Genomic DNA, 23,113 nt, shown 5'->3' on the forward strand with positions numbered 1-23,113 from the left:
CCGCTGATGTCATCCGGGCTGGGCAGAGCCGGGGCCGCGGCGCCCCCGGGGGGGCACCCGCCTCGCTCGGATCGCCCTCCGCACCCCCCGCTGCCGGCGTCCGCTCGGCTCCCGGTGCGGTGCCCGCGGGGTGCGCTGGAAGGCTGCAGCCCGTCCCGGGGGAGCGCCCGGTCCCGGTGTAACCGCGCAATGCTCCGGGAGGGGACACACTCGCACCCCTCGGGACCGCCCGAGGCACGGGGCCGAGCCCCGCAGCGTGTGCGGGCAGCGGGGATGCGCGGGGGGAGGCAGAGCTCGCAGGGCCAGGGCGCTGCTCCAGCACCCCCCGGCCGGTGCCCTCGCCCCGCGCTCGCTTTGCTGCTTCCCGTGGTTTGTTTCCAGTGACTTCAGGGTCTGCCCGGGGGAAGCAGGGTCTGTCATCGCCCGGGGGGGGTGAGGGGGGGTCCGTGTCGAGCCACGGGTGGGGGGATGCCGATGGGTGCCCGGGTCGGTCCCCACAGGGACCCTCATGAGGGAGTTGCTTCAGCCGGGAATTTGGCTCCATCTGGAAAACCCCAGGAGGATGGAGCTGGGATGATGCCAGCACAGGGCTCAGCGGTGGCTGTTGGGGTGAGGGGTGGTTGTTGGTGCTGAGGGATGGCTGTCGGGGCTGGAGAAGAAAGGGGCTATATAAAGAACTGCACCCTACCCGCTCAGCCTGGAAAGCATCCAGACAGGGGGCTCTTTCTCCACCAACAGCACAGGCTGTGTAATAGGATTGGAAAATAGGCTTTTTAATAATAATAATAGTAAAGATGAGCCCCACGAATGTCCTCTTGGCAGCCGGCGCTGGCTGGGAAGTGATGCCGTGGGGTATTTTAAAATCTCTCTATTCCTTTAAATACATCTTGAGAAAAATAAGACACATTCTTGCCTCGCTCCTGCTGCTGATCCGTATTCGTCAGCCTCATGCTGAAGGGTGCAGCATCCTCCTGAGGGCTCCCTGCTGCATCCGGGGGCTCCTGGGGATGAATGGGTGGAGTCCAGTTTGGAGCATCCGGATGCCCCAGAGCTGAGTGGGTGCCCATGCTGGGGCAAAGCCTGTGGGAAACGTGGGTTTCCAGCCTTGGTGGTGGCAGGCAGCTGAGAGGAGCCGGATGCTGCAGTGGGCAGAGTATGGGGAGTGCTGGGGCAGGTTTGGTTTGTGCTGCCAGCAGCCAGCCTTATCCACAGCCTGGGCCAGTTTCTTCCCGTTTTAATACAGCTTCTGAAACACGGCAGGAATGATCAGAAGCAGATTAAAGCCATTGCTGGAGCTGAGGAGGGGGTGCAGGGTCTCGCTGCTGTGCAGAGCAAGAGCTAAGGGGATGTTTAAAATGGTACTTGAAATTCAGAGCTCGCATCCTGTGTGTTTTCCGAACCCTGGGGCTCTGGTTGTGTTCAAACCCGCCCTGCGGGGAGGAGGGTTATGGTGGTGCCCCCAGCCCTGCACCAAGCTGGGGACAGGAAATTCAGCTTATGGCTGAAACCCGTGCTCCTGATGTGGAGGCAGCACAGCAAGGCCTGGCCAGGGAGGATGCCAGGAAGGAGAGCAGCAGAGCTTCGCTGTCACCTGCATGTGGGTAGGTGCCACGGCTTTGGCCATGGGTGGTGGTTTCTGCCCATCTGGAGTGGGGCTGGAGCTGGTCCCCTTCCCTGAAACCTGCAAAAGCAGCCCTGCTGCTGCAGGTGTTGGTGACACAGCAGGGATGGGGCAAAAAATACCCATAAAAGAATTCATTTAGCTTTTGGGACAGTCTCTAAGCTGCTTGTCCCTGTGCTCTGGGCACCTGAAATGTCTTTATTTAGGCTCTGCTTGGGTTGTGTTCTTGGAAGCTTGAGGAGGGTGGTGCTGAGGCTGCTGCATGTAAAAAGCTGTCAGCAGCTGCAGATGGGGGAAGATCCAGAGCTCTGCTGCCTGGGCTCCGCCGGGCATCCCAGCTGGGTGCTGCAGGGCTGCGAGTGGCCTGCACAGCTCCGTCCTGCCTGGGCAGTGTCAGGACAGTCTGGGAGATGTCAGGATTTCAGGGTGTGAGACAGGTCCAGCTGGTGAGATAACGATGAATTATGTTTTGAGGGAGAGTGGGAGGAGGTGACGTGTGCGAGTGCCATAGGATGAGAGAGTGGTTTGTGTTGGAAGGGACCTTAAAGCTCCTCCAGCTCCAACCCCTGTCACAGACAGGGACCCCTTCCACTGGAGCAGCTTGCTCCAAGCCCCTGTGTCCAACCTGGCCTTGAGCACTGCCAGGGATGGGGCAGCCACAGCTTCTCTAGGCACCCTGTGCCAGCACCTCAGCACCCTCATGGTACCACGTTTCTCCCCTATGTCCAACCTCATCCCACCCTTGTCCAGTTTAAACCCATCGCCCCATGTCCTGTCCCTGCAGGCCCTGGTCAAAAGTCTCCATCTTTGCTCTAAGCCCCCTTGAAGTCCTGAGCAGCCACAGGAAGGTCTCCCTGGAGCCGTCTCTTCTCTGGGCTGCACAGCCCCAACTCTCTCCCCTTTCTCCACAGCAGAGCTGTCCCAGCCCTTGGACCATTTTGAAGGCTCCTCTGGACCCACCAGGTCCATGCATGTCTTGTGCTGGGGACCCCTGAGCTGGACGCAGAGCTCCAGGGGGTCTCAGGAGAGCAGAGCAGAGGCAGAGCATCCCCTGCCTCGACCTGCTGGTCACGCTGCTGGTGATCAGCCCAGGAGACACTTGGCTTTCTGGGCTGCAAGCACACACTGCTGGGCCATGTCCCGGTTGTCACCCACCAGTATCCCTGAGTCCTTCTCCACAGGGCTGCTCTCCGTCCGTCCATCCATCCATCCTTCCATCCTTCCATCCTTCCATCCCTCCATCCCCCGTCTGTGCTGGTACTGGGGATTGCCCTGACCCAGGCACTGAACCTTGCCCTTGGCCTGGTTGAACTTCATGAGGGTCACACAGACCCACTCCTCCGGCCTGCCCAGGTCCCTCTGATGCCACCCTTCCCTCCAGCCCATCAACTGTACCACTGCTCCGTGTCAGCTGCAAAGGTGCTGAGGGAGCCCCTCATCCTGCTCTGTCAGTGCTGAAGGTGTCAGGCCGGCTGTGGAAGTGGCATTTGGCAGTTGCTGCTTCCAGAGTGCCCTCTTTGCAGCAACACTCAATTCCTTGTGCTTGCTCCCCAGTGCAAGGGGAGAGGGAGAGGATGCCAGAGTGCTGCCGGCTGCTGCGAGATGTCTGCCTGGGCCAGGACAGGGGGTTTCGAGGGGACACAGGAGCTATGCGGCTTGGTGGCTGGGTGGACCTGGATGGTTTGGGTCAGGGTTGCTGTTGCTCGAGGAGCTCCACGCACTTGGTGTTGCTGGTTGTTAGAAACACGTGGCTGGTGATTTGGGGAGAATGGACTCTGCTGTCGGCAGTTCACAGAGCCAGTGAACAGGGTTATCAGTAGTTCTCCAGTTCTGCTGACTGCAGCAGTCACTGGGCTCTACTTGGCTGGGGAAAGACCATTTATCAGTTGGCAGATCCTCTCCCCATGCCCTCCCAGCCAGTGCTCACCTGATGTTTTATCTTGCAGTTGCATGGTGGAAGTGTTCCTGGAGATGGACACTGCCCACATCGTGGGTTTGGGTGCTGTAGGGAGAGGTTTGGCAAGGCCAGTGCCCAGGCCTGGTGGGTTTCAGTGGTGGCAGAAGCTCCCCCAGTGTGAGAAGGCCCTTCCCCATAGAGGTGACAGGAGAACAAGGACAGTTTGGCCTGGAGGCCCGCCTTGGATCCCCAGCACAGACCTTGTGTGGTGGGACCGGTCGTCTGCCTAAGACTGGGTGGCTGCAGGGGTATTTGTAGGACTGAAGCCTTAGCAGTTGCTTGCCACAGAGCAAACGTAGCAAGTGGTGGGCACATTCCTGGTCACCTTCCATTTGGGCCTTGCTCAAATGAGTGTTGACTGAGAACAATCCCTCTGGGATTTGAAGAGTTGCTCTTTATTTCATGTCTACCTTCTGTTTCTCATCAATACCTAGCTTTTGAGTAGGGAGCTGGTTCCCTGCCCACGCCAACAGGAGAGGCATGAGCACGAACGCAGACCCACTGCTGCACATCTCCAGCTTCCAAGTGATTTCCTGGGCCCCTTTCCTCCCGCACCCGTTCACCTCCCTGCTGGCCGTTTCCAAGGCCCTTTCTCCAGCAGCATCCGTGTCTGTGTGCTGTGCTGTTCTGCCCAGTGACTGGCCCCATCCCCACTCCTGCCTCCGCATTCCAGGTTCAAGCACTGCCTCCTGCCCACGGGAGCTCTGGGGAGGTGTGTGTTAAAAACAGGAGGGTGCAGGAAGCAAGCTTGGCTCCGGGTCCAGCTCTGTGGATCCCTGCTCTTCCCTCCTGCAGGAGCTGAGATCTGCAGCGCGAGCACTGAGGACTTGCAGCCAGAGCTTGCTCCAGCCCCAGCTGTCAGTAATCCCCACTAACGATTCCTCTCCTGGGGGCACAGATGTGAAGTGGAGCAAGGCTGCTGTTTGCAGCAGGAGTCGAGTCTCCTTGATCTCCATCTGGGCAGCGGGGCTTTGCCAGAGCCACCCTCTGGTGTACAAGTCCTTGCTGACCTCCAGAGACAAACACATTTGCTTATTTAGCTGCTGTCTTCTTTCCTCTTTTAACCCTCTTGGTTGCCTGGTGTGTTCTCAAGCTCTTCTGTTCAGCTAAAGGGGTCACATAAGTAGTTCAGCTGGTGCGTGGTGGCCGGTGGCTCCATGTCCTGTGTCCGCAGCCCGCACAGCTGCCCGGGCCAGCTCTGCTTTGCCATCACTATGATGCCGAAAAGCTGATTTTCTGGGGGCTGAAAGGAACAAAGCTGCTGGGGAAGGCTCTGACCACTGAACCGAGCCTGGCCTGACCGTGTCCATGCCATGAGCATGTTTGTCTGGGACAGGGGAGCCGCTTCACTGGCTCCCCCGTGCTCGTGGATAGCGGGATGGGGTGAGGTGTGGTGAGACCTTGCTCCTGGGGTCTGCTGGACCTGTCAGCGGGGCATGGCTGAGGGGCCTGGGGGTTCAGTCTGGAGAAGAGAAGGAAGGCTCAGGGGGGACCTGATGGCTGCCTACAGCTGCCTGACAGGAGAATGGAGCCAGGAGGGGCTGGGCTCTGCTCCCAAGGAACAAGGGATGGGACAAGAGGAACCGGCCTCAAGCTGCACCAGGGCAGGTTTAGATGGAGCTGAGCAACAATTCCTGCCCCAGAGGGTGCTCAGGCATTGGAACAGGCTGCCCAGGGCAGGGCTGCAGGCACCGTCCCTGCAAGTGTTCACACACTGTGGAGACGAGGCCTCAGTGCCATGGGTTAGGGGTGGCCTTGGCAGGGCTGCATAAAGGTTGGGCTGGGTGAGCTTGGAAGTCTTTTCCATCCTGGCTGTTCTATGATCCTGTGGTGGGAGGTAACAGAGGTGATGTGCAGTCTGCAACAGCTGCTTTGATGCTTTTTGTCTGAGATGTTTCTCTGCTCCCCAGCAGTTGTGGGGTCCCTGGTGTCTGCTGGGGAGCTCCAGGTCTAGTGCGATGGGGGCTTGGTGCTCACACCGAAGTGAGCCTGAATGCAGGAACACTCCTTGCCTCCCGAATCCTGCTGCCGTGCTGGGGACACCAGAGAGTAATTGAGAGGTTGGGTTCACAAGGCATGTGTGTTGGCTGAGCGCTGGGTGTCTGAAAGCGCTGGAGCCAAAGGGGTTCAGGCCAGTCCCCGTTGGTTTAATGGCAGGTGTCTGTGCAGGCTGCTCGGGAGCTGTACAAATGTTTGTTTTGCTGTTTATCTCCCCGTTAACAAGATTTCTCAGGCAATATGCAAAGTGATCACTACAGGCAGAGCATGTACAGTCAGGCTCATTAGGCTAAGTACTGTGATAAATTGCTACTTCCAGAAAATTACGTGGATTAGCAAAGAGGAGGAGAGCGAGCCCAAGTGGAAGATCCGGGAAGATGGAGCGTGCAGCAGTGCCCTGGCTCCAGGCGGCTGCAGGGTGACCTGGACAAACTGGCTGGGTTATCCTTGGAGGAGATCATGGAGGGGGAGGCAGGCAGGAGAGGACGCTGCGGGAAACCGGTGCTGTGTCAGGAGCAGAGCAGGCACAGAGCCAGCGGGGCCGTCGTGGGGAGCTTGAACTTTGGAAGCACAAGGAGCAGAAGGCAGGGGCAGAGGGTGCTGTGCCTCTGTCTTCAGTGCCTAATGGCAGGGCTGGTGTCTGAAATAGGGGTGCTGCCTTGCCCCCCAAATGGGGGAGCAGACTGATGGCTGCGAGCAGAGGATAGGCTGTGGCACGTGGTGTGTCAGGGGCTCAAAGGATGGTTTGTGTTGGAAGGAACCTTCAAAGATGACCAGCTCCAACCCCTGCCACTGGCAGGGACCCCTTCCACTGGAGCAGCTTGCTCCAGGCCCCTGTGTTCAACCTGGCCTTGAACACTGCCAGGGATGGGGCAGCCACAGCTTCTCTGGGCACCCTGTGCCAGCACCTCAGCACCCTCATGGTACCACGTTTCTCCCCTATGTCCAACCTCATCCCACCCTTGTCCAGTTTAAACCCATCACCCCTTGTCCTGTCCCTGCAGGCCCTGGTCAAAAGTCTCCATCTTTGCTCTAACCCCCCTTAAAGTCCCGAGTGGCCACAGGAAGGTCTCCCATTGTGCAGTACTTCTGCTGTGATGTTTACTGTGGGTTTTCTTGTTTTCAGTCTTCCTTTTTACCTGCCATTGCTGTTGGGTTTTCCATCAGGTCCTGTCAGCCTTTCAATCTGTGGTGTGTGAAAGGACTGTTCGTTTTTCTAGCAGATGTGCCTTCTGGAAGGATTGGTGCTGAGGTTCCTTTATATGGCCTAGGCAAGAGCACCAGGGAAATGTCACTCCCACTGAAGCATACATAGCCATTTGAGCAACTTGGTCTAGTGGAAGATGTCCCTTCAAAACCAACACGTCCTGTAAGTGTCTGTATGCAGTGCAGCCTGGTTTGAAGGAGAACCATTTTATGAACGACCCTGATTTTCATGTGTTGATCCTCTCCTGGTGACAAGGGCTGTGTGATCTCTGGTGCCACCTGTGCTGCCTCCTCTGCCCAAGGCTTCCCTTCTCCTTTTGCCAGCAGCTTCCAGTTAGTGGGAAGTATGGTACAGACCTCATGGTCACCGCTGGGCATCATCAGGGCTTGACAGTCAATTACAGAGTGCTTGGTAGATGCAAAAGCTTGGTGGTGATCCTGGGAGAATCCTCTCTTGAGTGCTGACCCTGGTGAATACGTGACAGAGGGGAGAGGAGAGTGTTGTGGCTGCCACTGCCTGGGCAGCACACGTGGAGCTCTGCTCTGCACAGGAGCCGTAACAAGGATGCTGGCACCGTCGGAAGGGTGTTAGGGTGAGTTTCAGGTGAGGTAAAAGCCTGCGTGCTGGTGTTCCCCCAGATTGTCCTTCAGCCACGACTGCAGATCTGTAAAGTGTTGACCCTAAAGTAATGGTGTCTTTCTGGTAGATCATAGTCCGTGTTCTAGAGCTATGGGAGGGGGTCCGTGAGCTCAGCCTTGCCCTCTGCAGGGCTGGTGGCGTCTTTCACCTCTGTCATTTGTTCTTCATAGTTTAATGGAATTTTACCTGCCTGCTTCTGAAAGTGAGCTTTGGAGTTGACCACGGCTCTGAGAAAAGGGCTGGGCTTCGAGCCAGAGGGCAGGAGCGTGATTCTGCAGCAGTGAAAGCCAACACCTAAGGACAAAACTCTTGGAAATCTTGCTCTCCCTTGCACTGCTGGTGTTGGGAATTGGAAATGCCTGCCGGCTTTAGCAAATGCTGAAGTCATTTGTGCCTTGAACTTTTATTCATCAGGAAGCTGTTAGTGGGAAGTATGGGCTGCTTTGGTGATTATTAGGATCATAGGATCAGAATTATTCACTTTGGAAAAGACCTTTAGGATCATAGAGTCCAGCTGCTGATCCAGCACTGCCAAGTCCACAGAACTGCTGCTCAGTGGCTGAGCCCATTGCTCCTCTGCCCTGGTGCAGCTCTGCTGCCGGTACCCGCTCCGCAGATGGATCTGGACGTGGTCACATTCGTCTGCAGCGCTAACAGAAGAGGGCAGGAGCTAAAGCCTGCACAGCCATTGCTGAGCTAATAGAGAGCTCACTGCGCCCTGCTGCAGCTCGCCCTGCCTGTCGCCTTCTGCTTTTTGGAAGAGAGCAGGCTCTGAGTCTGTTCAGTTGGTTTGTGCTCTCTGCTGTCTTCCTGGAAGTGCCTGCAGAGGGAACAGGGCTGGTTTGAACCAGAGGGATGGAATCTGCTCAATAAGTAATTTATCAGCAGTGTGGTTGTTGCAAAACCCACAGGAAACCCCATGGCTCTGGACCATCTTCCCAGTCACTGGCCTGTTCTGCAGGGTGGGCAGAGGAGGGTACGGCACTTCTGCTCGGCCTCCTCCTGGGGTTTCAGCCCCTATGGAAGAGCACCTTTAACCCCGCGGGGCCCTGGCAGAGGCTGGAGGAGCTCTGGCTGACCTGCCCTCCCCATTGCTCCAGAGGCACCAGGGAGGCAGTGGCTCCCCGAGCCTGGTGTGCTGCCGGTGCTGCCTGGTGCTGCCTGGCCCCTGCGGCCTCGAGAAGTAAACCCTGCAAAAGAAGGGTTATCCTCACCTACACTGTGTGTGGGGTGAAAGCCCAGGGACCCTGAGTCCCCTGTGCTGCCTGAGAGTGCCCGAAGCAGGAGTGGGTCTCATAGAATCACAGCCTAGTTTGGGCTGGAAGGCATCTTAAAGCTCATCCAGTTCCAACCCCCTGCCATGGGCTCACATGCCTTCCACTAGAGCAGGGTTGCTCTAGGCCCTGTTGATCAAACCCCTCTTGTTCTTCCGCTCTGGACATGCTGGTGGCAGAGCACCCGTCCCCAATACCAGTGACGTGGGGGTGATCAGCACTGCCATGTGGTACCTATATCAAAGTGGGGAACACCAGTGACCCACCAGAGCTGCAGGGCTTGTTACCTGCTGTAAGCTGGTTTTAGAGGCAGGCTCTAGAAAGGTGCTTAGACTTACTGCTTTTTGCTGTGGCTGTTTCCTCTCCCCCTTTAAGGAGTCTTGATGCAGCATTTGCTGCCTGAGGTTGCAGTGTGTGTGCCTGGCGGATGCAGAGATGGGGGATGCAGAGATGGAGGATGGCCATTTCGGCAGCCGGGAAGCACTGGGAGGATGATGTGCACTGTGTGCTTATGTGGCATTGGGACTGCATGCTGCTTGACTGTCACTGGCAAGCAAGCCCAGGCTTTTGAAGGCTGTGAATTATTTGCTGCTTGTATTAAGCAGCACCAGAGGGTAGCTTTGACCTAGATCGGAGCTTTCCATGTGGCTTTGAAAACCTGGGATGCTCACAGCTGGGATGCAGGAAGCCAAAACACTGTCGGCCGAGTGGACATTTTAGGTGTGCTTAGGAAGAGTATTTTGGTTTTGTTTCTGCTTTGGCAGCAGTGTATGTGAAAACACTTCAAGCCAGGGTGAGAATGCCTGTGAGAGCTGGCAGTGTGCCTGGGCTGAGCTGCGGATGGACAGAGATGCTGGGAGCATCCTTCAGTGCCTGCAGGCTGGTGGCATCTCCTCCCCCTCGAGTCCTGCTCAGCCCCTCAGCCAGTGCTGCTGCTGTCCTGCACAGGGTATGGTGCTGGGTATGGTGGGGCCCTGCGACCACCCTCACGCTGTGTGTTGGAGGCGGCGGTGGCAGGGAGGGTGTTTCCAGTGACGTGGGTTGGACAGATGGTGCCCTCCCGAGCAGCCGGCTCCATCTCTGTCATTTCCTCTTTGCAGGGCTCCCAGCTGGGCTTTTGTGCTCCTCGTGCTGTGCACTGTGGGGCAGTGCCACGTCCTGCCCTACATAGCCATCACCCCACCAGTGCATCAGCACGCTGCTGTGCCCCAGGGACCGGCTGCCTTCAAATGAGCACTCAGACAAGGTGTGCTGTCATCCTGGCAATGCCGGAGATGGATGACTCGCTGCAGCGTCCTGGGGTTTGGCCTTGCTCTGTGAGGAGCAGGAGAAAGATGTCTCTGGATCTGATGGCAAAGCAACAGACAACACAGCCACTCAAACCCCGACAACAGGCACTGCAGTCACTGCAACCACAGTGAAAGACACTGCAGCTGCTCCAACCCCAGTGACAGACACTGTGGGTGTCCTTCACTCAGTTGAAGTTGTCTTTCACTCAATGTTGCTGAGGTCCATCAAAATCTAAATGCACCAACCCTTTTCCAGTCTGGTGGCTTCTGCCGTGTCCCTGCCTTACTGGGCAGGCAGCTCCTGCCTGCTGACCCTGGTGTGGGGGCCTGGTTGTGGTCAAAATGGACAGATTCTGGACTCCTGGTTTCTTTGTGTTCACAGAGCAGTGGGGTGAGGGCAGCACCGCTCCTGCTAGTGCTTGTCAGGGTGAAGTTTGCACTGGAATCGTGGTAGCTCTCCAATCTTCGTATCTTTGGTTAAGCATTTCACTTAGTGGTTACCAAAGGGAGCCATGAGCAGTGTAAGGCTGAAAGCTGAGGTCTCCCCTGGCTGACTCCCCAGCTCAGTCACCCTAAGTTGAAAGACAATGTACGGGGGAAGGATAGATATTTCATCTGGCTTATCTCAAGGTGAGCGGCATCTCTCTGGAGACCGCACTGATCAGCTCTCTGCAACGTGCGGAGGGGCCACAGGGTGACGTGTAACCAGCTGCAAAATGTGGTACAGTTACGAGATGAGCAGAGACAGTTCTCTCTTAAATCTTCTCCATTCCACTGGTTCCTTCTCTAGTGAAGGTGGAGTAAAGGGAAACTTTTCCACCCCATTAATTTTCCCTTTCCCTCCATCATGTATCTGTTTTGGATAATACTCTTTTAAATGTCACCTTATACAGAGGACTGTAATTTTTCCTTCTCCTGTGATCTTGTGTCCTCTGCCTTGCTGGGACAGGAGGTGTTTTCATTTCTGGTGACAATGACACACATGCTTCAGCAGACAACCCCTCATTTGCTTGCTGTGGCTTTACTAGTTCTGTTGTATTCTCTATTCTCTCCCACCTCTTCTGCACTCTGCAGCATCCCTTGTGCTTTCTCCTTGCAGCATCCTTCACATTCTTCCATTGCAGCATTCCTTGTGTTTCCCAACACTGCTGTTTGCAGAGGCCTTGTGCTCACGCACAGCCGAGGATAGCTCATAACGTTACCCAGCTCTGTAAATGCATGGGTGTCACTAGCAGTGGTGTTTTGCATTGTGCCTTTATTGATGGAGCTGGCCATCTGCTGCTTTCTTGGTGTCCGTAAGTGCTCTGGTGCCTGGGGTGTCCCATGCTGTGGCTGGCATTTGCCCCAGCTCCTGGCAGCAAGTGAGCAGAAGAGAAAGGGAAGATGCCCCTGAGGGGCTCCTGAAGTGGAGTTGCAAACTTGGCAGGAAGCACTTGTTGATGCCTCTCTTCGTGTCGTTGCAGGCGAAGGACAGTGATGATGACGATGAAGTCACCGTCAGTGTGGACCGGGACCGCTTCATGGACGAGTTCTTCGAGCAGGTGAGAGGGTTTGTTTTTTCTCCAGTGCAGCTCTAAAGTGAGCTCAGACCTTTCTGTTAGCACTGGAGGGGGCTGTGGGGCTGTGGTCCAGGCTCCCACCGCCAGCAGGGAGCAGCAGTAGAGGTGGGGAGGGGTCCCTGATGCTGCTCAGCTGGTGCTGGGGATCCTTGGGGGTTGCGCTCAGTGTGCCAGTTAGCAGGAACCAGGCTTCCACGCAGACCTGAGGCTGTCTTGTGCTTACCTGGCCCTATGGATGCTTTGCTGCTCCATGTGCTCTTCCAGACACCAGTGGTGCTGTGGAGCCCGGGGGCCTTGAGCTGCCCAACCTCCAGCCTGCTGCTAAAGCTGACCAGCTCCCAGACTGCTCCTGGAGGCATCTCTGCAGAGTAGCAGTGTCTGCATGGGATTGGTTTAATTTTGTGCTTCTCGTTACCAAACAAGAGGTTGTCTTCTGGCATGTGGGTGGCTGTAAGATCTGCATGCAGATTTTTAGCACGCCCTTAGCATGGCATGTGTGTAGGGGGTGTTAAAATGTATCTGTGCAGGCAATGAAGTGGGGAATGACAAAAAACTCATATGCAGATGGAGGAAAATGAGCAAAGTTGTGGTGTGAGTCGAAGGAGAAGACAGAGCTGGAAGGTGGGCAGCCCAGCAGGCAGAGGGCACAAGTAGATGTTCCCCTCTCACCAATACTGGCATGTCTCCTGGTTGAGAAGTGCAGGGAAGATGCCGGCATGGGTTTGCTGGCAGTCATGGCCTCCCTGGCCTGTGGGATGAGGGTCAGGCTGGGCTTATCAACCCCTGGAGCAGAGAGCCATGGGGGACTGAGCCTGTCTTGTGCAGCCTCAGTAGTGCTCTCCATGCAGAGGAGCAGTGTCTGGGCATCCATAGTTCTGATGCTAATTTAAATAAACCCCAAATGTTTCTCACTGCATCACAAAGAATATAGGACAGAGCCTTTATGTCATTGTTGTGAGTGCAGAGCTGCTGCTGTGATGTGGAAGGTCTGTTTTCACAGTGGGCCTACAGTTTGAGAGTCCAACTGGAAAATACTTGTCCAGGAGGATGTTTGCTGTGGTTCAGATGTGTTGTGGTTGCTTTGGGATAGAGGTTAATAATCCCTCCCCTTCCCAGAGGCGCAGGTATCTCACAGGAGACCTCTCTGGTTGTCCCATCTCCACAGGTGGAAGAAATTCGAGGGTTCATTGATAAGATTTCAGAGAACGTGGAGGAAGTGAAGAGGAAGCACAGTGCCATCCTTGCCTCGCCTAACCCCGATGAGAGTGAGTGAGCTGCGAGCTCCGTGTCCCCGTGGGCACGTGGCTGCATGGGGCTGGGCCACTTGTGGGGTGGATGTAATCAGGCAGAAGTCCTCGTCTTCAGTGGCCATAGCTGGAAAGCCACCAGCTGCCAAGGTGGCTAATGGCTGGGTGAGGAAGGGCTTGGACCTGCGTGGGGATTTGGAGGGATGGCTGGTGACTGTGGTGTTGAGAGGTGGTGAGGGTCCGGAGAGGCTGCTGGAGGGAATTCCTAAGGGTGGAGGATGAAAAGAGCAAACGGCTGGTTGTGTGCTGGTTGGCCATTGTCTTGCCCCAGGTTGCCTGGGGAGGGGATGGGGAAGAGGCAGCAGTTAGGGAACAGGCTGAGCATCGCCTGCTTGGCCCAGGAATGGTGCAGTTCACCTTTGAGAGTGCACTTGTGACCTGACCTTCCTTGTCTTGAAGGACATTTCGTTACTGGCTGGCCAGAGTCTGTCCCTTCCAGGGCACTTGTCTCTAACTGAGTTGTTTCTGGAGCTCCCAGGAGGTTGCTGTACACACATTTTCTTGTGTCCAGCCCTGGGACAAATCAATAGATACTGAAAATTGCTTGGAAGAACTCAGTGCTTGCAAAATTGTCTCATCCTCCCCTCTCCTGGCAGCTGCTCCTCAGCTAAAATGTACTTGGTCAAGCCTGGAAATGAGGGATCTTCTCAAGGAAATTCACGTGTCTCAGACTGCTGACAGTGATCCCTCAGGCTCTGTTAGACTGCACTCGCACTGGAAGGTTTTGCAGTGTCTGTTTGGGTGTTTTCAGAGGAGAGCTGTTACTGCTTTGCCTCTGGCTGTTGGGCTCATACGGCATGCACTGGCACAGGGACTGCTCGGGGCTGAGCCCCAGCTCAGGCTGCAAAGGGCATTTGTGGCCTAAAAGCATAATAATCTATTTAAAAGTCTGAGATCTGCAGTGAGCAGGATGCGGTGACATTGGCATGGCTTCCAGAAGCATCCAGGACGTTGGAAGTCCTCATGGTTTTGTTTTACGGTGTTACCTTGCCTTGGTATCATAGAAAATTCAGTTTATAATGCCAAAACCCATTTGGGCAGCGAAATAAGAGCCCACACCTTGTTTACAGGTTAGTGTTTTGGATTATTGTGATGTGTCCGGGAGGTGCTGGGTCTGATGGATCAGGTGGGTGTGATCACAGGGGTAGGTACGCTGGTGGAACTGCAAAAACACAGCACTGCACCAGCTACTAAGAAGGAGAAAAGTAACTGTTAGAGCTGAACCCAGCCCCTAAGTGGATGAGACCTGTGATGACAGTCAAGGCAAGACGTTGCTTTCTGCAGAGGGAAAACTTGTGCAGGATTTGGGGTGCTGCTTCTCCCCCCTGGAACAGCACCTTAGTTACTTACTAGCGATCTTTGTGCACTGCAGCATCATGTGAAACCTTCACTACAAGATGATGGCTAGTCACCCTCCAGGGTATCAAAAGAAAGGCACAGACTTCTCATTCTTGTCTGGAAGCAGATGTGCTCTGTGTGGTGCAGCTCAGTTTGGTGTGAGGTTGTAGCTTTTCCTTAAGCACCACTGGCAAGTCCCTCTTACAGCTGGAGGACATTGGAGTGGGGCTTCAGAAGATCAGGGCAGAGCTGGGCTGGTAATTTGGGAACCAGATGAACAGTGGTTGGAGTTGCTCTTGGAGCACTGAGTGGAGAGAGGGAGGGAGGGAAGGAGGGAGAAGGATGTACAACATCTGCTGGCTGAATCCATCGCTGCTTTTTCAGGGTCACTGATAGGCTCCACAGGTACAATCCTACTGGAATCTGTTTCTTAAATGACTGTGTGCTAAGGCAGATGTAAGCTCTTGATGCTCTCCTGCACGTGTTCTTGCATAAGAAGGTGAGGTCCAGGTGTCTGTGTCTGTATCTACCCACCTGCCTGACACAGGATGAAGGTGCTGGGCTGGATCCACGTCGCACAGAGAGCTCATCCCTCGTCTCCCATCCCCTACCTTCCTGCTGATCCCTATTGTGGCTGCACAGACTGTTCCTGGATCCATGCTGCCACTGTTGCCTAGGCTTATTTTGGTGCCTGGTGGGTGGGCAGCTGGCTGGCTTTGCCATCATGCCGGTGAGGTGACAGCCCCTGCCTGCCTGCCTGTCCTTGCAGCTCCAAGTTGGGCAGCATCCTGTCGGGACTTGGATGGGCTCAGAGTGGCCAAGGGGCTGTATTCCTCCTTGGCTGCTGCTACTTCTGATTTGAGTTGCAGTCTTGGTAAACCTGCTCCTAAAGTCCTTCCTGGTGAGCTGCTGCGTCTGTTGTTGCTCCTGGCACTTGCGGCAGGCTGTTCATCCTCAGTCCTTCGTCTGAGGCACTTCCCAGAGGAGGTGGCTTTGAGTGGCAAGTCGCCAGCTGGAGAGGAATGAAGTAATGGTTTTGTTGGGGTGTTTTTCTGGGGTGGTTGGGAAGGACTTCTCTGCCATTCGCCTCCTCTCTGTGTTGCATCTTCCCTGTGCCCTCGTCGCTGTGTTACGTGATGGATGCTGTTTGCTGAATAAATTGCCTCTGGGAATATAAATCTTCAAATCAAAGTCGTGTCTTTCAGCCTGTCCACTGAGCCCATCTCCACAGGCTTCAGAAGACCCAGATCTGGAAGCGGTCCCATTATGGCTCTGCACCAGGATGGATGGGGGGCTCAGTTCCATGTACACTTGACCTCCAGTTTCATATTTTAAGCTGTGCAGACTCAAGGTGGTGGCTTTAGGCCCAGGTCCTGGGTGACTTTGTTCAGGCTCTCCATCTGCTGGAGAAGGTTTGAGTTATTTAGAGAGTGGTTTCTGTAATTCCTAGCAGAGAGATGTGCCCTCACCTTGGGACTGGTGCACCATGAGAGAGTGGGGGTGCTGCTTGCACAGGCAGGAGAGGAGTATCTTGGAACTGGTCTTGTCACCGTAAAACCTCTCTCGCAGCGCTGGGTACCCTGGCTGTGAGCCCTCTTCCAGTTTCTCCTCCACATCTTTATTGGTTGGGGTACATCGTTCTCAAATGTGGGCACCCAGACTGGCTGCAGCACTCGGATCTGTTCACTCCAGAGGACAACACGGCAGAACCTGGAATTCTGCATTCTGACCTGCTCCCGGGGGTGCAGCACGATGCTCTCCAGCAGACCTCATGCAATCCCAGCTTTGCAGCTAGATCTCAGCCTTCTCTTGCTAAATCTCCATTGTCTCAGTGTTGACGCGGGGGGATAATCTGTTATTTGCAGAAATGAGTTTAGGAGGGCTGATATGAGCAAGCCATAAATCCTGTTACTGTGCTTTGCAGGATTACTGTGGCACTGCTGCATGCTGTGGCATGGGGAAGGCTTTCTAGGCATGCCAAGAGCAGGGGAACAGCCAGGAGAGAAGGGCAGGGGTGCAGGCAGGAGGTAGAGGAGAGTGGCCAGAGGTCCTGTCATTTCCTGGGTCCCCAGCATCGTTCTGTGGGCACTGCTACAACAAGGGGCTCCTGCTGTGGTGGTGGAAGAGTGTCCAGATCTATAGCTAACTTGTTGGTAGTTGAAGATGTCAGGGGTGATGTGCACAGCTGTGTTCCAGGTGGAAGGAAGGGGAGGAGAAGGATTTGATTAAAGTTCAGATTTTAGGCAAGTGGTGGGAGCAAGCAGGATGGAGCAGGAAATCCAAGTGCTGAAGGACCCTGAGAGGTTTTACAGTGGAGAAACAGGAGCACAGCAAGAAGTGAGGTGAGCTGGGTCTGCTGGAGGAGGAAGGGCAGGTACCTTTCATGGGTGCTGTTGACTGGGCTTGTTTGGTAAGCAGTCATGGGCTGAGGAGTGGAGGCTGTGGCTTCAGCACAGGAGACTTTATGCTAGACCAGCCTGTAGTTTGTTAGAAGTGGCTGCTCTTATCCATTGGGCTGTGTCATGTCCAGGCTGTGATAGCTGGAAACACAGAGTTCCTGGTTCTGCTCTGTTGTCCTGGAGTGAACTGATGCTAGTGCTGCGGTCAGTTGGGGTGTCCACAGTTTGAGAATGATGTGCCTCAACTGATGAAGGCGTGGAGGAGAATCTGGGTGAGCGACCGAAGGGCTGGCAGGCAGGGTACCCAGTGCTGGGAGAGCAGGTGCAGGGAGCAAAGCCCTGATGGTGTCAGCAGCACCCTGCTGGAGAGTGGGTTTGATGTCAGGGTAGGTGGCTCACCGCTGGGATGGGGTGCCTGTTGCATCCCTGACAACTTCAGTGGAGTCACTGTCCATGGAAGTGTTAATGAACTGTGCAGGTGCCCTCAGTGCCATGGGTTAGTGGTAGGCTTGGCAGTGCTGGGGAACAGTTGGACTGGATGAGCTTAAAGGGCTTTTCCAACCTGGTTGATACTGTGATTCTATGACAGCGTGGCTGGAAGTTTGTGAGATACCTACAAACTTTTTACTTCTGCATAATGACCACATAAAGACACCTAGAATCAGACTGTAGGATAGTGCAGACCAGTTGTGCTGGCCCAGTGCACGGCAGTGGGTCTGTGGGGCTTGTGTATTTGCACCGAGAGGGGCAGAAACCGCCACGCTCAAAGAGTGGCAAATCAAGGAGAATGCTGAAAGTAGAGAGAATCTGCACTCTTGGCTTGGAGACCCAAACGGGTATCTTACCCAGTACTCAAAAATAGTGTACAGGAGCAAGGCCTTATATTGCAGTGCAGTAAGGCAAAAAATATTCTTGAGGGAAGGTTTGGAACAGAATCCCGTTCCTTTTTGAAAGGCAGTTAGCAGCGTGCTGCTGTACATTTAAATTGCTGCAGTAATCAAGTGCTTGAATCATAGAATGTTGCTCCAAAACTTTTCAACGCTCGTTTTAGGAGAAAATACTCAGACAGAAAGCATCTCCTGTTTCCCTGCAAGCTCCCCCCCCAAATCCCAGTGTTTTGTGCCTCACAACACCGCCCACCGGCACCATGTAGCTCCTGCCTACTCTGCTGACAGGACACGTCGCGCCAGCCCCCTCTGCCTGGTCTCTGCCCACCACACTCCTACTGCTCCCCTGGTTTGCTCCCAGGGGCTGCTGCCCGCCTGCCCGCCCCTTGGCGCTGCATGTCCTGCTTGGCGCGTGGGCGCAGCACCAGCTGCATGATGCCAACAGCTAGATGCCAGTAGCGGTTCCTCTGCACCCAGGGAGATGATGGATCCCCGCAGGGGTGCTGCTGCCCATTTGCCCTTACTTGGGAGCCCTGCAAAGAGCAGGGTGGTCAGGGTCTGCCTCCTAGCAAGTGCCTGGGAGCTGCCATCTCCAGCCTGTGCAGGCAGAGCCACGCTGCCTGCCCAGAGCTGGCTGCCTGCCTGGCAAGGGCTGATCAGCTCCATTGGCAGTCATGAGGAACGCAAACATATATACTTCACCAAATACACTTTGACAAAAACATACACTTTGTTATGTCTCTCAGTCATGAGAGAGAATCAACTGTCAGCTAGGTTCCCATCCGTTACACTCAGTCCTTTGATTCCTGATCATGACAGAGACACACGAGACACGATGTCTCATGATTGGACCACAGACAGCAGGTCCATATTGTTATTAACAACTGTTATGTACTCTGAGGGATGCTGGAGTTTTATTCTCACTATTACTGCTCATGTTGTATATGTTCTCAGTGCTATTAGCACACAGATTATAAACACTAAAAGGGTTACATTTGATAGCAGCAATACTAGCATTGGCTATAGCTACTACATCTTATTCTGTTTGATGTTTGTAGCATTTTGCTGACAAACTGGTTGTCCACAGATGTACTTCTGGGGAAAATGTTGGAGGCAAGGTTCATGCAGTTCATTCGTGTCTCAGGTGTAATTATGTTGTCTGCAAGGTCTGGTGCTGCTTTTCCACCTCCAGTGCACAGGCAAGGTGTCAGTCCTTTTCAGATACCTTCCTGGGGTTATGGCATCACCCAAAGTGGGCATAAGACATACGAGGATGGCTAGGATCTGTAGTGTCTGTAAAACACAAAACTAAAGCATAATAATAGCATTCTCTCAAATAGCATTTATTTGCAGGGACATAGTCCCATTTTTCTTGTCTGGATTTAATCACTAATACCGCATTGTCTTTTCCAGTGGCAATAATTTCAGCCAGCTAGGGTGGGCTGTTGGGTGTTTGGACCCAAACTTTAGCTCCACTATTCAATTGGTCAGTGGATCCAAATCCAGTTCCCTTGAGCCGTACTTTTCTGTGGGGCTTCCCCCTTGATCACTTGCGTTTTCAACACAGGCAAAATCGACATTTGGGCAACATGGTTTCATGGCTGAATGAAGATATCTTGATCTCCACTAGTCAACAAAATCACCTTGATCTCTCCTTGATAATCTGAATCAGTGATGCCCCCAAGTATCTGAATACCTTTGATGGCTAAAGCGGACTTTGGGGCTATCAAACCAAAGTAACCTGATGGGTTATATACTCCAGTACCAGTATCAATTACACAGATGCCTTGGGTATTCAGTCTGTGCATTTGTAAAACTTACAAGTCTCATATGGAGTTGCTTAATAAGGTGCCAAAGCTCTCTCCTTTATTTCCCAGTATGTGAAGGTCTCTGCTGCTGTTAATGGTTTTATTTGTAAATTAGGAGTAGTGACCCTCATTCAAGGGTCTCCATTTCCCCAGTGGGTCTGTTGCTCAATGTATGTAGTGCTTCACGCAAACGGGCTCTCCACGTGTTTGATTTGCCTCCCCCCTGTAACAGCTTGGCTTTTGCCACAGAATCATGGACTCACGGAGTGGTTTGGGTTGGAAGGGACCTTCAAAGCTCATCCAGTCCAGCCCCCCTGCCATGGGGGCAGGTTGCTCAAACCCCTGTCCAACATCACTCCTGTCAGCGTCATTGAGAGCACCCTCAGCAAGTTTGCTGATGACCCCAAGCTGTGTGGTTCGGTTGATCCACTGGAGGGAAGGAATGCCATCCAGAGGGACCTTGACACGCTTGTGAGGTGGGCTGATGCCAACCTCATGAAGTTTAACCATGCCAAGTGCAAGGTCCTACACCTGGGTCGGAGCAATCCCAGGCACAGCTACAGGCTGGGCAGAGAAGAGATTCAGAGCAGCCTGCGGAGAAGGACTTGGGGGTGCTGGTCGATGAGAAAATGAACATGAGCCGGCTTCAGTGTGCGCTTGCAGCCCAGAAGGCCAACCGTATCCTGGGCTGCATCAAAAGCAGTGTGACCAGCAGGTCAAAGGAGGTGATCCTGCCCCTTTTCTCTGCTCTTGTGAGACCTCACCTGGAGCATTGTGTGCAGTTCTGGTGTCCTCAGCATAAAAAGGACATGGAGCTGTTGGAACAAGTCCAGAGGAGGCCACGAGGATGATCAGGGGACTGGAGCACCTCCTTTATGAAGACAAGCAGAGAAAGTTGGGGCTGTTCAGCCTGGAGAAGAGAAGGCTGCGTGGAGACCTCATAGCAGCCTTCCAGTATCTGAAGGGGGCCTATAGGGATGCTGGGGATGGACTCTTCGTTAGGGACTGTAGTGACAGGACAAAGGGTAATGGGTTAAAACTGAAACAGGGGGAGTTTAGATTGGATATAAGGAGGAAATTCTTTCCTGTTAGGGTGGTGAGGCACTGGAATGGGTTGCCCAGGGAGGCTGTGAATGCTCCATCCCTGGCAGTGTTCAAGGCCAGGTTGGACAGAGCCTTGGGTGACTTGGTTTAGAGCAACGTGTCCCTGCCCATGGCAGGAAGGTTGGAACTACATGATCTTAAGGTCCTTTCCAACCCTAACTCTTCTATGATTCTGTCACCTTGAACACTTCCAGTGATGGGGATCCAGTGAGCAGGAACCAGATGTGTGTGACCAACAGGGGCTTCAGTTTGATGTTGAAATCATCCCCTATATGGTCCTGGGTGTTGAAATTACGGTTCTCACAGGAGTCCCCATTAGAATCTGGGGGGATGCTAGAAGTATTGGCTTCATGCCCCACTTCCTGAGTGGGTTCATGGTGCTTGCTATTCAATGAGGACTTTGGGTACATTGTGAGATCTGGTTGCCAATGGTTTTGTCCCCAGGAGAGGGGTGCTGGATGGCAGTGCTCCAGGAGAGCAGGGGGTGACAGCAGGTGCATTTGGGATGGAAAGGTGGCTGTACCGTGTGAGGAAAGCTGTCATGTGTCCAGGGGTCACCCTGCGTAGGGCTTGGCTGGGGGCTTGACTGGAAGCTTCTCTTCAAGCAGCTGCAGAGCCTCCAAGCACATGAAGGGACTGCTGTGGCGGATGGTGATGGCCAGATGATGTTCCCATGTCTTTTGGCTCTTATTTCTTAAAATCCCAGTGTTAGGAGGTTGGGCCATGGGTTCTCCCAGCACAGCCTCGAATTAAGCATAAATGAGAACTCCTCTGACAAAAGAGGAGTATCAGAGTATCTGCAAGTACCAGTGGAGTTAAACAGCAATGGAGAACCTGCACATTGCTTATGAATGCTGATGGGAAGCAAAGTGGTGATGAGCTATGGTGTTGCAGCAGAAACACCCTAACCTGAGACCTTTGGGTTTTGGGAGGTGTTCAATTTGCATTTGGCTGGGGGAATGGGGAGAACTATTGCGGTTTCAGGCAGGATAGCTGCAGAGGCTCCAACTGGGCAGCACTGGGTTTGGAGGCTTTCAGAGGAGAGTACCCAGCCCTGGCGCTTCCCTTGTGGTGATAGTTCTGTACCCATGGCCTTGCTGACCTGCCCACTGGTCCTGCTTCAGTTCCTGTGGGTCCACTGGGGAGAAATGTCACCTGATGACAGGCAGCATACACCTTGAGCTTGCTTTGAATGCCATCAGAGCCTGCTTAATAAGTTTAAGCTTCTTGCAGTCTCTTAGCACTGTTACTGAGCTCCCAGGCCCCACAGAGGTGGAGCATAACTGTGTTTCCCTAACTGAGTTATCAGATTATTAGCAAAAAATGCAAATAAAAGAGCTGCTTTGATTGCAAGTAAGAAAACGTGTGTCTGGGGAAGCATTCTGCTGTGAGCACCATGGGAAGCATTCTGCTGTGAGCACCATGGGAAGCATTCTGCTGTGAGCACCATGGGAAGCATTCTGCTGTGAGCACCATGGGAAGCATTCTGCTGTGAGCACCATGTGGCAGAAGATGAAAGGGCAGGCAAGGCCAAATAATTGTCAGGGAAAGAAGATAACATGCAGCTGGGATGTGGCCTCCTCTGCTTTCTGGCCTGGGGCTCTCCCATGAATGATTTTTCTTCTTAATCATGTGAAGTTGTAGCTGTTAGAAGCATTCACTGAGTCACTTCATGAGGGTACCTTCTTGTAGAAGAGCTCACAAAGAGTTAATGGATGATTAATTAGTTTTAAGGTAAATAATTAATAACTGGTGTAGGATCTAACTTGGCTTCTGATCTGTAAATACCGAGGTCTGCACAGCTGAAGAGTGTGGGTCTGGGCAACTGAAGACCATCTTGTGTAGATATTTATTACTTGCCTCCAGCACTTTGCAAACCACTTCTTGTACAGTTCTAATGAGAAGAGTAATCCATCATTCCTGGCTCAGATAACTGCCAGAGGTTGTCGTGGCTGGTAATGGCACTTAGCTACTAGTGGTTTTGACCTGGAAATCTACCATAACTCTGCATGGAAGGGAAGTACAGCTCATGTGCCACATACAAGCTTGGCACTGAGGAACAGAGGAGATGAAGACCTTCCTGGTGTCCCCGTACTGGTGGCAGTGCCCAGGGGCAGGCTATGGAAATGGGAGCAAGATGTGTGTGGTGCTGATGGTTGAACACTTGGTCATCAGCAAGAGAAGTTGTGCAGCACAGAGGGGAGATGTGAAATGGCACCGAGATGTTGCACCTTGTGTTGGAAAGGGAGTAAGCATCTCTGCTCTTGCGTTTTGAGCTCTCTCATGCTCCTGTTAGTGGGGCTGAGCAGGGTTGCTTGGGTCTGACTACAGCCATGTTGTGACACTATGGATGAGAAGACTTTTACCCAGGATGAGGTGAAGCCATTTATCCATGCCAAAGTGAAACCTCATATCCTGGAAAAGGTGAAAGCTGCGAGGAGAAGCGTGGGATGAGTGAGAATTCTGCTCATTTGTTAACTAGCATTATTCCACTTTTTCTCTGTGGTGAGGGATCTCTGTACCAGGTTCACTCTGCCTTAGAGAAGAGCACTGGTATTCTGTCCCTGTGGTAAAACGTGGTGTTCCCTAATTCAGGCAGCCTGCTTCTGGAAGGCTTTGTATGTACCCAGTTGTCCTTAGAGCCCTTCTGTTCTCTCCATGTGCCCCCCAGTTAGAGCTGGAGGCCATTAGGAGAGACTCATTAACCTGATAATTCCCTATAGCAG

At 53.7% G+C, this 23,113-nt stretch overlaps 1 protein-coding gene across 2 annotated transcripts in view; it reads left to right on the forward strand.

Moving 5' to 3' along the window:
* Nucleotides 1–23,113, forward strand: part of STX1A (syntaxin 1A) — a 59,660-nt gene that overhangs the window by 520 nt on the left and 36,027 nt on the right. For both annotated transcript variants that reach the window (XR_009728834.1, XM_061375772.1), the window contains exons 2-3: nucleotides 11,449–11,526; nucleotides 12,710–12,809. Coding sequence is in view for 1 of the 2 variants with exons in the window: in XM_061375772.1 (XP_061231756.1) it covers nucleotides 11,449–11,526; nucleotides 12,710–12,809 (178 nt within the window). In the remaining variant the exon portion in view is untranslated. The remainder of the gene's footprint in view (nucleotides 1–11,448; nucleotides 11,527–12,709; nucleotides 12,810–23,113) is intronic.

This window comes from Neopsephotus bourkii, unplaced genomic scaffold (assembly GCF_033783945.1).
Source record: "Neopsephotus bourkii isolate Nb327-2 ecotype Australia unplaced genomic scaffold, CSIRO-AGI_Nbou_v1 NB_1675, whole genome shotgun sequence".
Lineage (NCBI taxonomy): Eukaryota > Metazoa > Chordata > Aves > Psittaciformes > Psittacidae > Neopsephotus > Neopsephotus bourkii.